At 41.7% G+C, this 14,766-nt stretch overlaps 1 protein-coding gene across 2 annotated transcripts in view; it reads left to right on the top strand.

Annotated features, from left to right (window-relative positions):
* The window catches only part of LOC126268607 (G-protein-signaling modulator 2), a 126,065-nt gene that overhangs the window by 86,229 nt on the left and 25,070 nt on the right, over nucleotides 1–14,766 (top strand). For both annotated transcript variants that reach the window (XM_049973924.1, XM_049973923.1), the window contains exon 12: nucleotides 9,719–9,909. In XM_049973924.1, the coding sequence (XP_049829881.1) occupies nucleotides 9,719–9,909 (191 nt within the window). The remainder of the gene's footprint in view (nucleotides 1–9,718; nucleotides 9,910–14,766) is intronic.

Below are 14,766 nucleotides of genomic sequence, written 5' to 3'. Positions count from 1 at the left end.
ATCAGTTGCATAGAAAATGTATTTCTTCGCATTTAAGTCATTCATAATTGTAATTCCTAGGTATTTAGCTGAATTTACAGCCTTTAGATTTGACTGATTTATCGTGTAATCGAAGTGTAACAGATTCCTTTTTGCACTCATGTGGGTGATTTCACACTTTTTGTTATTTAGGGTCAATTGCCAATTTTTGCACTATACAGATATCTTTTCTAAATCGTTTTGCAGTTTGTTTTTATCTTCTGGTGACTTTATTGGTCGATAAATGACAGCGTCATCTGCAAACAACCGAAGACCTCTCCTCAGATTGTCTCCCAAATCGTTTATATAGATAAGGAACAGCAAAGGGCCTATAACACTAGCTTGGGGGAACACCTGAAATCACTTCTGTTTTACTCGATGACTTTCCATCAGTTACTATGAACTCTGACCTCTCTGACAGGAAATCGCAAATCCAGTCACATTTTGTTGTTGTGGTCTTCAGTCCTGAGACTGGTTTCTACATCAACATCTACATCCATACTCCGCAAGCCACCTGACGGTGTGTGGCAGAGGGTACCCTGAGTACCTGTATCGGTTCTCCCTTCTATTCCAGTCTCGTATTGTTCGTGGAAAGAAGGATTGTCGGTATGCTTTTGTGTGGGCTCTAATCTCTCTGATTTTATCCTGATGGTCGCTTCACGAGATATACGTAGGAGGGAGCAATATACTGCTTGACTCTTCGGTGAAGGTATGTTCTCGAAACTTTAACAAAAGCCCGTACCGAGCGACTGAGCGTCTCTCCTGCAGAGTCTTCCACTGGAGTTTATCTATAATCTCCGTAACGCTTTCGCGATTACTAAATGATCCTGTAACGAAGCGCGCTGCTCTCCGTTGGATCTTCTCTATCTCTTCTATCAACCCTATCTGGTACGGATCCCACACTGTTGAGCAGTATTCAAGCAGTGGGCGAACAAGCATACTGTAACCTACTTCCTTTGTTTTCGGATTGCATTTCCTTAGGATTCTTCCAATGAATCTCAGTCTGGCATCTGCTTTACCAACAATCAACTTTATATGATCATTCCATTTTAGATCACTCCTAATGCGTACTCCCAGATAATTAATGGAATTAACTGCTTCCAGTTGCTGACCTTCTATTTTGTAGCTAAATGATAAGGGATCTATCTTTCTATGTATTCGCAGCACATTACACTTGTCTACATTGAGATTCAATTGCCATTCCCTGCACCATGTGTCAATTCGCTGCAGATCCTCCTGCATTTCAGTACAATTTTTCATTGTTGCAACCACTCGATACACCACAGCATCATCTGAAAAAAGCCTCAGTGAACTTCCAGTGTCGTCCACCAGGTCATTTATGTATATTGTGAATAGCAACGGTCCTATGACACTCCCCTGCGGCACACCTGAAATCACTCTTACTTCGGAAGACTTCTCTCCATTGAGAATGACATGCTGCGTTCTGTTATCTAGGAACTCCTCAATCCAATCACACAATTGGTCTGATAGTCCGTATGCTCTTACTTTGTTCATTAAACGACTGTGGGTAACTGTGTCACACGCCTTGCGGAAGTCAAGAAACACAGCATCTACCTGTGAACCCGTGTCTATGGCCCTCTGAGTCTCGTGGACGAATAGCGCAAGCTGGGTTTCACGCGACCGTCTTTTTCGAAACCCATGCTGATTCCTACAGAGTAGATTTCTAGTCTCCAGAAAAGTCATTATACTCGAACATAATGCAGCTCTCCATGCTACTCTATCCTGTGCAAGATTCTTCATCTCCCAGTACCTACTGCAACCTACATCCTTCTGAATCTGCTTAGTGTATTCATCTCTTGGTCTCCCTCTATGATTTTTACCCTCCACGCTGCCCTCCCTTGATGCCTCAGAACATGTCCCACCAACCGATCCCTTCTTCTGGTCAAGTTGTGTCACAAACGTCTCTTCTCCCCAAGCCTATTCAATACTTCCTCATAAGTTATGTGATCTACCCATCTAATCTTCAGCATTCTTCTGTAGCACCACATTTCGAAAGCTTCTATTCTCTTCTTGTCCAAACTATTTATCGTCCATGTTTCACTTCCATACATAGCTACACTCCATACAAATACTTTCAGTAAAGACTTCATCCAGTCACATAACTGAGATGATATTTCATAAGCACGCAATTTTACTACGAGCCGCTTGGGTGGTACAGTGTCAAAAGCCTTCCTGTAATCCAGGAAAAGGGAATGATCTGAAATCCCTTGTCAATGGCACTCATCACTTCATGTGAATAAAGAGCTAGTTGTGTTTCGCAGGAACGATGTTTTCTAAACCCATGTTGACTGTGTGTCAATAGACCGTTTCCTTCGAGGTAATTCATAATGCTCGAACACGATATATGCTCTAAAATCATGCTGCATATCAACGTTAACAATATGGGCCTGTAATTTAGTGGATTACTCCTACTACCTTTCTTGAATATTGGTGTGACCTGTGCAACTTTCCAGTCCTTGGGTACGGATCTTTTGTCGAGCGAACGGTTATATATTATTGTTAAGTATGGAGCTAATGCATCAGCATACTCCGAAAGGAATGTAATTGGTATACAGTCTGGACCAGAAGACTTGTTTTTACTAAGTGATTTGAGTTGCTTCACTACTACGAGGATATTTACTTTTACGTTACTCATTGTGGCAGCTGTTCTCGACTCGAATTCTGGTATATTTACTTTGTTTTCTTTTGTGAAGGCATTTTGGAAGGCTTTGTTTAGTAACTCTGCTTTGGCAGCACTGTTTTCGATAGTATCTACATTGTTATCGTGCAGAGAAGGCATTGATTGTTTCTTGCCGCTAACATACTTCACATCGTACATCCATTAAGTATATTCCCATACAGAGCAGACATATTACTTGAAAGTCGCTCACCCGGTGTCGGTGGGTAGATATGAAATTTCTGTGCCTGTGTTGTTCCAAATTTCGATGGTGTCAGTGGATAGATATGAAATTGCAGTGCCTGTGTTGTTCCGAATTTCGCTGCAATGTTCCTCCAGATTGCATGCATGGTTGATGACATATGGAAGTTAGAGTCTGGCTGTGAGTTGTACTCAGATAACCAAATGGTAAGGCAACCGCTCATGATAAGTGGGGTTTGAGTCCCAGTCCGGCTCAAATTTTCATTGTCACGATCCCATTAGACAGCTGATGGTTGTCCATATTCATAACTGTGAATGCCTTTAATGTATAAGTGAACGAAGGACAGCAGTGATCCTAGGACCAACCTCACACTTTATTCGTAGTACATCAGTGATATGTACATAACAGTAGCTTGGTGAAATGACATAGTACAGCTAAGTCTTAAATACTAAAAGTCATTGCACATATCTTGTGAAGGAGTACAGCTGTAATCGTAAGTATTAAAAACATCATTGTCTACATCATAGAACTCTTTTTGTACTGCAACATGGGGTTTTTGTTAGTCAGTCATATAATTTCATTTTGAATTTTTTAAATGTAAAGGATTAAGAAGTGAGAGGAAACTTGTTAAAAGTTTTGAGGGGATTCACTTCATGGGAGTTTCCTGTTATTGCTAGCCTGGCGCTTTGGAATTTCACTGTTCACCTTATTTCTAGTGCCATGTCTGTGAATTGTTTCACTGGTAACATATTCTTTAACATTTCTGAGAAGAGTGCAGACACACAGATCAACAGATTTACTACTTTTAATGTCCTGAGCCTGGTAAAAAGAGGACAACAGTGCTCTATAGAACCAGCCGTGTGTTATTTTATATGGACTTTGTGTGTGTGTGTGTGTGTGTGTGTGTGTGTGTGTGTGTGTGTGTGTGTGTGTGTAAATGTCCCCATATGAGTAGGCCTTATGACTTAAATGACTGAATGAATCCTAAATGTATCATACGGAGATAATTACTTCTGACCATCTCTCTCTCTTTCCACATGTAGTGGGACACTTGCGAGATCTTTTCACAACAAACTTGGTTGATATGCTCTTTCCTATTGAATTTGGCATCACAGTGTATTCCTAAGGGTGTGACATATTTATTTTCTATATTCTTAGACAATCCTTACATAAGCTTTTGGATTTCATTGAATCTTATCAAGAGTTAGGATGTCATCATATGAAGTAAGTAAAGTTATATCATAACATAGCAGGCTACAGACTGTGATACACAAGAAGGCTGCTAATTAATAGCCACAAAGAAAAAGAAGGGGACTGTCTTCTGTTGTTCAGGTTGGAAGCAATTGCTGTTAAAGTAGTTTTGTGTACACCACAATACTCCAGTTTTATTAGTGATATGTTAAAAGGAATGCAGTCAAATGCTTAAGTTAGATCACATAATACAAGTGATACCACTTTCTTGTTTGTGAATGCTGTTAAAGTCTGACCAACAATTTTTAGAACAGCTGCAGTGGTATACTTTTAATTAGCTGAAATCCATACTGACTATTACAGAGGAGGCCATGCTTTTCAAAATAATTGCTTAATTGAGTGTACACTTGTGAATCAAATATTTTGAGAGTACCAGCACAACACATACCAGCCAGTAGCTCTGTGGAAGTTGTTTATCACCCTGATTCGGGCATAACTTTTAAGATTTCTGAGTGAATCTGGAGGAACTCTGTACTCTAAACATTTATTAAAAATAAAACTTTGTGGCTTACTTTTAAAGTGAACTGTGCTTTTGACACACAGTTATACATCCAGTAACAGTCCACACCTTTGGAATTATATGATTTAGAAACAGTTTTACAGACCTCATTGGGTGTGATTTTATCCCAGACAGTTGGGGACTAAGCAGACCCCTTGCAGATGTGTCTGTGGCCTAATTTTGTCTCTAAGTTCTCTGACTGATATGACAAAGCAATCATTCAATTCTCTTGGATCAAGCAGAGGTGACATACCTGTCTAGATGAATCATCTCATCTATTAACTTCCCATGCTGCCTTACACATATTGGGGCACCTTCTATGCACCTTTCGTATGGGGCTTTAATGGCTCATATAAGCTTAGCTCCTTTTCATATTGCTATTATTCCAGCCAAGAGTATCCATTATTTGATTTTGCCTAATGGCTTTTCTTCCATTCAACAACTAAGTGTTGTTTTCCTTTGTTACTATTCTCTACATTACTCAATGTCTATCCTTTATTTTCTCTTATGACCTGTGTGTTACTGTTGCCTTCCAGACCACACACACTCTGATTTCCAAGCCACACTGTATCAACAGTCTTGTCCATGCACAACACGCAGCTGCGTGACTGCCTAGTTACCTCCTTTCTTCACGCATATCCACCCACTGAGCTACGTCCCATTGTTATTATTGTCTTTTTCTTTTTTTTTCTTTGGTGTCATTGTGTATTCATGTTGATTTTAGTTTGCATTGACCTTTTACAATCAGCCCTATTACACAAGACTTCGTCTTTTTTTCCCATACTTCATCCATTTTGTCCCTTTTGTGATTTTATTACCACATTTTTTGTGCATTTCTGTATCGTGTACTGTGAATCATTGCTCCTTCCATCTGTGACAATACACAAAAGCTTTTGTGCCCCAGCCAGAACTCAGTTCCACATATTGTTGTTGCCTAGCCCATGAATCCCCCCACCTCATGAATCCCCCCCCCCCCCCCCTCTCTCTAAATGATCTGGCCATCAAGTTGACCATCTCTTATTGCACTTCCTCTATCCACAATGACATCTATCAGTTCAAATTCCTCCAGTCCATAGCTCTCACCAACGTAGTCCTGAGTCTCGTGTGGAGGTGATGGGTAGTTGCAGTCCAAGGCAGGAATAGGAGATAAACAGGATGGTAAGTTTTTTGAGGAGGCATTGTGCATGCTGCCCTCGTTCCTGGAGCGCAAGAGAGTCACTCTGGAAGATGGGATGCACAAATTTAGAATTGCAGTGCAGGAGAATTTTACAGATGGAGAGGACGATATTTCTCATTTCATTTTCTCTGAAGTGAGAAATATCGCCCTCTCCATCTGTAAAATTCTTCTGCACTGCAATTCTAAACTTGTGCATCCCATTTTCCAGAGTGACACTCTTGCACTCCAGGAGCGAGGGCAGCATGCACAATGCCTCCTCAAAAAACTTACCATTCTGTTTATCTTCTATTCCTGCCTTGGACCACCACGACCCATCACATCCAAAAGAGACTCAATGAAATCTCCCCACACTTCCCCATAGCAACAAACCCTGCCTTGCAGATCTACTACATTCAGCACATCCTCAGGAACTCACTCCCACCACCACACAGAATCCAGAATGTAAACAGACCAAAAACACAGTCAGGAAGCTGTCCTCCAAAAGCCTCAGTCTCACAGACGTATCAGTCCTTTCCAAAGGCCTCACCTTTTGCTCCTCTCCAGAATTCACTCATGTTGTACTTGTTAATAGCCTTCTGTCCTTCTCCCAGTCCTTACAGTCGAAACCCTTCTTCACCCCCAACCCTACCAATCAGACTCAATCCAAAACAAATGTTGATCCCTGCCTGACTCAATTCACTCCTTCATCTAACAATATCCACACCTACTGCCCCCAAATTACCGCCCATTAACTTTGCAGAATTTTCTAACCTCATACATTGCCTCACAATCCTTCAGTTTGAAAACCAGCCTTACATCCACAGAAATAACCACTCTCTACCACCTAAAAAATGGTCCCAGCATTATAATCTTATCTGCCGACAAATGCTCCAACACTGTGGTTATGAACTGCAGGGATTACATGGCAGAAGGTCTCTGCCACTACTAACCCTGTCGCAGCGACGCCATTCCATGAACCGAGCAGGGCTTCAGTCCCTCCTCAAATCCTTAGGCCCATTCCAGAACATCTATCTCCCTTCAGTCTATCTCTTTCCTAACCCCCACCACTCCCCGCACTCCTACCTTCTACAGTCCTCCCAAAGTCTGATACCCAACCACCCAGGATGTCCCATTGTGGCTGGTTACACTGCTCCCACAGAAAGAATCTCTATATTCATTGATCAACACCTCTAGCCAATTACTCTTCACCTACCCTCCTATATAAAAGACTCTAATCATTTCCTCCACCAACTCACCACAGTTGCTGTTCCTTTACCACCTGATGCCTTGCTTGCCACTAATGATACCACCTCCCTTAATGCTAAACACGCTTACATCCGAACCCATGGCCTTGTCCTTGTTGCTATTGAACACTACCTTCTCAATGCCCAATTGAATCCAAACATACAACCTTCATCTTGGTTGCAATGACCAGCTGTATTCTCAACTGCAATTACTTCACATTTGAAAGCATCGCCTACAAACAAATCCAGCAAGAGGCTAGAGGTGCTGATCATCCTATTCATGGCCATTTACAGGAATCCTTCCTAAATACCCAGAATCCCAATCAGATTCATTAGTGACATCTTTATGATATGGATCAAGGGTGAGAAACCAACATATTCTCCCCCGCTCACTTCACATGCTCCTTCCAACCCAACAAGCCACATTTCCTGATGTAGACATCCACCGCAAGGATGACTACATCAATCCTCTGTCCACATCAAACCTACCAAGCATCAGCAGTACCTCCACTTCGACAGCTGCACCAATTCCACACTAAGAAGTCCCTTCCAATACAGCCTAGCCATCTGTGGTCTTCACAATTGTAGTGACCAGCAATTCCTCTACAAATATGCCAAGTGTACCACTGAGGTCTTCACAGTCTGAAATTACCCTCCGAGAAACAGATCTCCCAGGCATTCTCTCTCCAGAAACCTATCACCTCCCACATACCTACTGTCCACCCACAAAGGAGCACTCCTCTTGTGACTCATTACCACTAAGTTCTGGAGCCATTTCATATCCCATCAAAGGCAGGGCTACCTGTGAAATCAGCCATGTGATCTACAAACTAAGCTACAACCATTGCACTGCTGTCTACATGCGCATGAAAAGTAACAAGCTATCTGCATGAATGGGCGGTGCCAAACTGTGGCCAAGAGACAGCTGGACCAACAAGTTTTTGAGCACACTGCCAAACACAATGTGCTTCACGTGACTCAAAGCCTCCTTTACATGATGAGTAGCTATCTATTCTTACCATATTATTGTTATTTCATCCTGGACTTTCGATTTTGTTATCTAGACATGCATCATTATAGGACATTTGTTCGTGCAATGCAAGTTAAAGGGGTCTTGTTGTTCTGTATCTCCCATTTCTATATCAAAATCTCCACAGATAACAACTGTTGTTTTAAACTTAAAAAGTTTATTGACCAATAACTCAAACTGATCAAAAAATATATTTATATCTTAATTTGGAGACCTACATAGATTAGTGATTTTTATGTTTTCTTCAGTCAGTCTTATGTAATTAAATTCTCCATTTATTTTTGAAGAATATGTTGTCATGTCTAATTCCGAATATTTAAGACCATGTTTGATGGAAATTCCAGCAGCAACATTTTATTGGTGTTTTGTATACATTATGACAGCTGCAACATACACTTGAAGAATGAAACTGTCTACATGATTTTCTGTTAGCTAGTACTTTTATGCACATATCTACTTCTTTAACGTTGTAAAAATATTATAATTCTACTAGTTTTTCTTATACAGCAGATATTGGCTTGCAGCAATGTAAATATTTTATCATTGTTTTCATTCTTAAGTGAGCACTCATCTGCTAGGGGAGTATCTGTTTTGTGCACCTTGTAATTGTCTAAGATGGAACTGCTGGAATGTTTACATCTCCTAATTATACATTTTCGTCATTGCTCTTCATCTTGGTGGATATCACTACAATTTCATTGTGTCACATGTTAAATTCTAAAGACACATCATTTTTGTCTTTCAAAGGTATAACATGCTTAATACCAAGCTGCATGTTTGACTTCTGATGAACTATATCTAACAAATGCCTTTCCCATTCTGTAGATGTAGAGACCATGTGCTGTATGAAACTTGTTTCCCTATTGTGCTTATATCAGTTTATATGGCGTTTTTAAATTCTCTGCATACATTTCACACAGCTTTATTTGTCTTTCCTACCTTATTCACGCAGGATCAGTTATGTAGATCATGATGATGTGGTACAGAAAAAACTGTAGCATCTCATTTTTCAATTATCTCTGCCTCTCTTGAGTAATAAAACAACTACTCCAGTTGCTTGTTGAGACAAGAGATAACGTTATTAGCCAACGGTTATTCTGCTCTGAACTATCACAACACAGCTTCCAATGTTCTCTGGTGTACTGTCATATTCAATCATCAATGGTCCACAGTATTTTAGTGAATAATCATTACCTGATGTAAACCATAAGAACCACCTAATGATGGCATAACATTTATTCACTGAAATATTGTGGACCTTTGATGAGTGGATCCAGGAGTACACCTGAGAACCTTGGAAGCGGTATATACACTGGAAAAGCCTCATGTCACATATTAACATACATCTTAAAATTTTCATTTATATTACTTAGCAATTCAAGTATTTCAGAAGAACTGTGGTGACAGTTGCATGAAATGTCTAATGCTTACCATATTTTCACTCCGGGAAGTCTTCATCCATTATCTTGTTATTGTTTTGTAGTTGTTTGTTGTATTGCTATGCGGAATTAAAATTTACATTAAATCTGCTGTCTTTTTAATGTGCTACTTTTATTGCCCATTGCTCCATTTGGAAGAGAGGTGTGAACTTTTTTCATTTGCACTGGTTGTTGAGATCATATTTTAATTTTATGATTACAGGGAATGGAGACTCATCAAAAGTGCAAGAGGAGTTGCTAGACCTAATTGCAGGCATGCAGAGCAAGCGAATGGATGAACAAAGGGTTGCTTTGCCACATTTACCAGGACTGCTTCCACCATCACAAGTACAGAGGCTTTCACTTGGTTCTGCTCCAGATGATACCTTCTTAGAAATGCTGATGCGTTGTCAGGTTAGATTTACAGCAGCTTTGACTTTTAACTTGCCTTACATATGTAATGTAAAGTTAATAATCATCTTCATGGGGACTCTGAAAATCGCATTTAAGAGCCTGGCAGAGGGTTCATCAAACCACCTTCACAGTTCTCTATTATTCTAATCTTGTGTAGTTCTTTCCGTTCAAGTTCTGATTTTCCTTATTTTATCGTGGTGATTGTTTCTCCCTGTGTAGATCAGCATCAACAGAATATTTCCACATTCGTAGGAGAAAGTGGGAGACCGAAATTTCATGAGCAGATTCATCCGCAATGAGAAACACCTTTGTTTTAATGATGCCCATCCCAAATCCAGTATCATTTCAGTGACACACTCTCCCCTATTTCGTGATAACACAAAATGTGCTGCCATTCTTGGAACTTCCTCTATGTACTCCATTAGCCCTATCTGGTAAAGATCCCACACCAAGCAGCAGTATTCTAAAAGAGGACACACAAGTGTAGTGTAGGCAGTCTCTTTATTAAATCAGTTAACATTTTCTAAATGTCCTGCCAATAAAACACAGTCTTTGGTTAGGCTTCCCCACAACATTTTCTATTCATTTCTTCCAATTTAAGTTGTTCATAATTGTAATTCCTACGTATTTAGCTGAATTTACAGCCTTTAGATTTGACTGATTTATCGTGTAACCGAAGTGTAACAGATTCCTTTTTACACTCATGTGGATGACCTCACACTTTTTGTTATTTAGGGTCAATTGCCAATTCTTGCACTATACAGATATCTTTTCTAAATTATTTTGCAATTTGTTTTGACCTTCTGATGACTTTATAAGTTGATAAATGACATCATCATCTGCAAGAAACCTAAGACATCTGCTCAGATTGTCTCCCAAATCGTTTATATAAATAAGAAACAACAAAGGGCCTATAACACTATCTTGGGGAATGCCAGAAATCACTTCTGTTTTAGTAATGACTTTCATCAATTACTACGACATCTCAGACAGGATATAACGAATCTAGTCAGGTAACAGACGATATTCTATAAACACGCAGTTTCACTACAAGCCACTTGGGTGGTACAGTGTCAAAAATCTTCTGGAAATCCAGAAATACAGAATACATTTAAAATCCCTTGTAAGTAGCACTCAACTCATCGTACAAGTAAAGAGCTAGTTGTGTTTAGCAAGAATGATGTTTTCTAAATCTGTGTGTGTGTGTGTGTGTGTGTGTGTGTGTGTGTGTGTGTGTGTGTGTCAATAGAACATTTTTTTGGAGGTAATTCGTAATGTTTGAATATAGATGTTAATGATATGGGCCTGTAATTTAGTGGATTACTCCTAATGCCTTTCTTGAATATTGGTGTCACCTGTTCAACTTTTTAATCTTTGGGTACAGATCTTTCATTTAGGGAATGGTTGTATATGATTGCTAAATATGGAGCTATTGCATCAGCACACTCTGAAAGGACCTAATTGGTATACAGTCAGGACCAGAAGACTTGCTTTTATTAAGTGATTTAAGTTGCTTCACTACTCCGAGGTTACCTACTTCTATATTAATCATGTTCGCAGCTGTTCTTGATTCGAATTCTGCAATATTTATTCGTCTTCTTTGGTAAAGGAATTTCGGGAGGCTGTGATTAGTAACTGTGCTTTGGCAGAATTGTCTTCAATAGTACCTCCCTTGCTATCACACAGAGAAGGCATTGATTGTGTCTTGCCACTAGGCTACTTCACATACTACCAGAATCTCTTTGGATTTTCTGCCAGCTTTTGAGATAACGTTTTGTTGTGGAAACTATTACAAGCATTTCACATTGAAGTCCATGCTTAATTTCAAGCTTCTGTAAAAGATCGCCAATCTTGGTGATTTTGCATCTATTTGAATTTGGCATTTTGTTTCATTGTTTTTGAAACAGTGTTCTGATGCATTTTGTGCACTATGGGGGATCGGCTCCAATGTTTGTTAATTTATTTGGTATAAATCTCTCAATTGCTGCTGATACTATTTCTTTGAATTTAAGCCACATCTGGTCTACACTTACATTGTTAATTTGGAAGGAGTGGAGACACTCTTGTTGGCTTCAGCTAAACTGATGGCTGTCCGACCTTTGCTTAACGTGATTCAGAAGAATAAAGACCTTCAGTTCAGCAACAATAACTTTATTGCAAGCACGTCTGTGACGACGCCCGGAATGCATGGACTGATCGGAGTTACAAAATATGCTTCTGGTCTCTACAGAAGGATCCTAAATCCTGGGAAAACTTCAGTAGTTATTGGAGAGAAAACAGTACTTGTACATACAAGCCAGGAGGCACGGAACTAACAATTAACTCAAAAAACCAGGAATAATAATAAACAGAATGTATATAAAAGCTAGAAAGCGCAGCGCCTCCAGAGGCTGGGCGCGGAACTACACTGACATCGTGTACAGTTATTACGATCGTACAGCACTGCACTGACACGCGCATACACACACACCGGCGAGCTTGAATTAGTGCGCAGCAGCGTCACTACATCAGCCCCCTGGGCAGAAGCGGAGTGTCGGCGTCGAGATACTGCGTCGGAAAGTGCACCCGACGTCAGAATGGGTCGTCCCCATCGGAGGAACAGCGTCAGGAGGCGGATGTTGTGCTGCGTTGGGCGGCGGATGTTGAAGTGCCGGCGCCGGAGATGTTGCGGCAGTGTCTGGAACAGCGGTAGGTGGATGCCTATGATGAGGTGCCGCTAGTGGGGTGTCAGGAAAAACGTATGGCGGTTTAACCCGATTCAACGCAACAGTCGTGGTTTTGCCGTTCATTAGGATATCCATCATGTGGGCACTGCACAGTAGCACTTCATATGGACCAGAATAAGGAGCTTGTAGAGGCAGTTTAACGCCCTCAGTGCAGAGCATGACGTGACGACATTGTTCCAGGTCCTGGTGCACGAAAGTGGGCGGCTTGCCATGATGTGTGGCTTTCAGAGGGCGAATCTTTGATATGTGGTCCCTCAAGCGTCGCAAGAAATCTGGCTGGCCAGTAGCAACTGTCTCTGTGGCATCTGCGTCTACAAAGTCACCAGGAAGGCGCAGTGTTTCTCCATAAACCAGTTCTGCCGCTGATGACCCCAGGTCTGGTTTGAAAGTCGTCCGTAAGCCTAACAAGACCACTGGTAGTGCGGTTGTACAGGTTTCTTTGTGGCACATCAGCGCGGCCTTCAAACAACGGTGCCAGCATTCAATCATTCCGCTGCTTGCTGGGTGATAACTTGTGGTCTTATGGTGAGTGTAACCACAGAACTTGGCCAGCTGTGAGAACAGGTCTGATTCAAATTGCCGTCCGCAGTCAGTGGTAATATGTAGTGGGAATCCAAATCTTGCCAACCAAGTCATTGCAAAAGCGGAAGCTAATGTGTCTGCTGTGATATTATCCACCGGCACTGCCTCCCGCCAATTTGTAAAATGGTCGATCATTGTAAACAGATATCTTTGTCCGTTCGAAGGTGGAAGTGGTCCGACTACATCCAAGTGAACGTGGGCAAAGCGGGTGGTGGTATCAGGAAAATCGCCGATCAGTGCGTGTACATGGCGGTTAATCTTCCAGCATTGGCACTGAAGACGAGATCGGACCCACTCGCGGCAGTCTTTTTGCATGCCCGGCCATACGAAATGTTGCGATACTAGGCGGAATGTCGGGCGTACCCCCGGATGGGACAATCCATATACTGTATCGAAGGCTTGTCCTGTAAAAGCCGGCATCAGAAAGGGACAAGGTTGGCCGCAAGAAATGTTGCAGTATAGCTGTGTATCTTCCCCCGGAACATCAACGAGTTTCAGTTGCAATGCGGAAGCCGTATCTTGAACATAGGCAAGGAGTTCTTCATCGTCTCTCTGTGCCTGTGCCTGTGCCAGTGCAGGAAAGTCTGTGGTACTGGAAACACTGCTGATCCGCGATAGGCAATCCGCAACAATGTTGTCGATCCCAGAAATATGCCTAATGTCGGTAGTAAACAAGATGATGATATTGACGGGGGGAGCAGTTGACACTATTCTGACGGAAATATTTCACTGCTTGGTATACCGCCAGGAGCTCACGGTCAAATGTGCTCCATTTTCTCTCTGCAGGCGAAAGCTTGTGGGAATAATACGCCCGTGGCTGCCATGCGTTGTCCAACCATTGTTGTAACGCGGCTCCGATTGCTGTCTGGCTCGCATCTACGACTATTGCTAATGGCGCGGCATCGAGCCGTGGGTGTGCGAGAAGCGCTGCGTCGGCCATGCTCTTCTTTGTTGCCTCGAACGCAGAACTGTATCAGAGACTTGCTATTTACTTTAGGGCCTGATAATGCTGTCGTCAGAGGTTCCTGTAGCTCCGCAGCATGAGGAAGGTGTCGTCGATAAAAATTGAGCATCCCCAAAAAACGACGGAATTCTTTGATCGTAGTTGGTCGGGTTAGCTGCAAGATAGCGTCCACCTTCTCGGACAGTGGAAGAAAGCCTTCAGCAGAAATCTTATGGCCAAGAAATGTCACCTCGGACTGCCCAAAAACACACTTGTCCACATTCAAGACAACACCTAACGCTCCAATCGCTCGAAAATCTCTCGCAGATATTGTCGGTGTTGTTCATGGTCAGCAGAGAACACTAACACATCGTCCAGATTGGCGAAACAAAATGGCAGCCCCCGGAGAACCGAGTGTATAAACCTTTGCCAGGTCTGAGCGGCATCGCGTAAATCGAAAGTCATAAATTTGCTTTCAAATAAACCGAAAGGTGTTGTTATTGCAGTCTTTGTAATGTCGTCATTGGCCACCGGAATCTGTGTATATGCTTTAGCGCAGTCCAGAACTGTGAACACCGTGGCACCATGTAAAGCGTGATTACAATA

This window comes from Schistocerca gregaria, chromosome 1 (genome assembly GCF_023897955.1).
Source record: "Schistocerca gregaria isolate iqSchGreg1 chromosome 1, iqSchGreg1.2, whole genome shotgun sequence".
Taxonomy (NCBI): domain Eukaryota; kingdom Metazoa; phylum Arthropoda; class Insecta; order Orthoptera; family Acrididae; genus Schistocerca; species Schistocerca gregaria.
The sequence above is the reverse complement of the archived record's forward strand: the minus strand, read 5'-3'. Positions and strand labels throughout refer to the sequence as shown.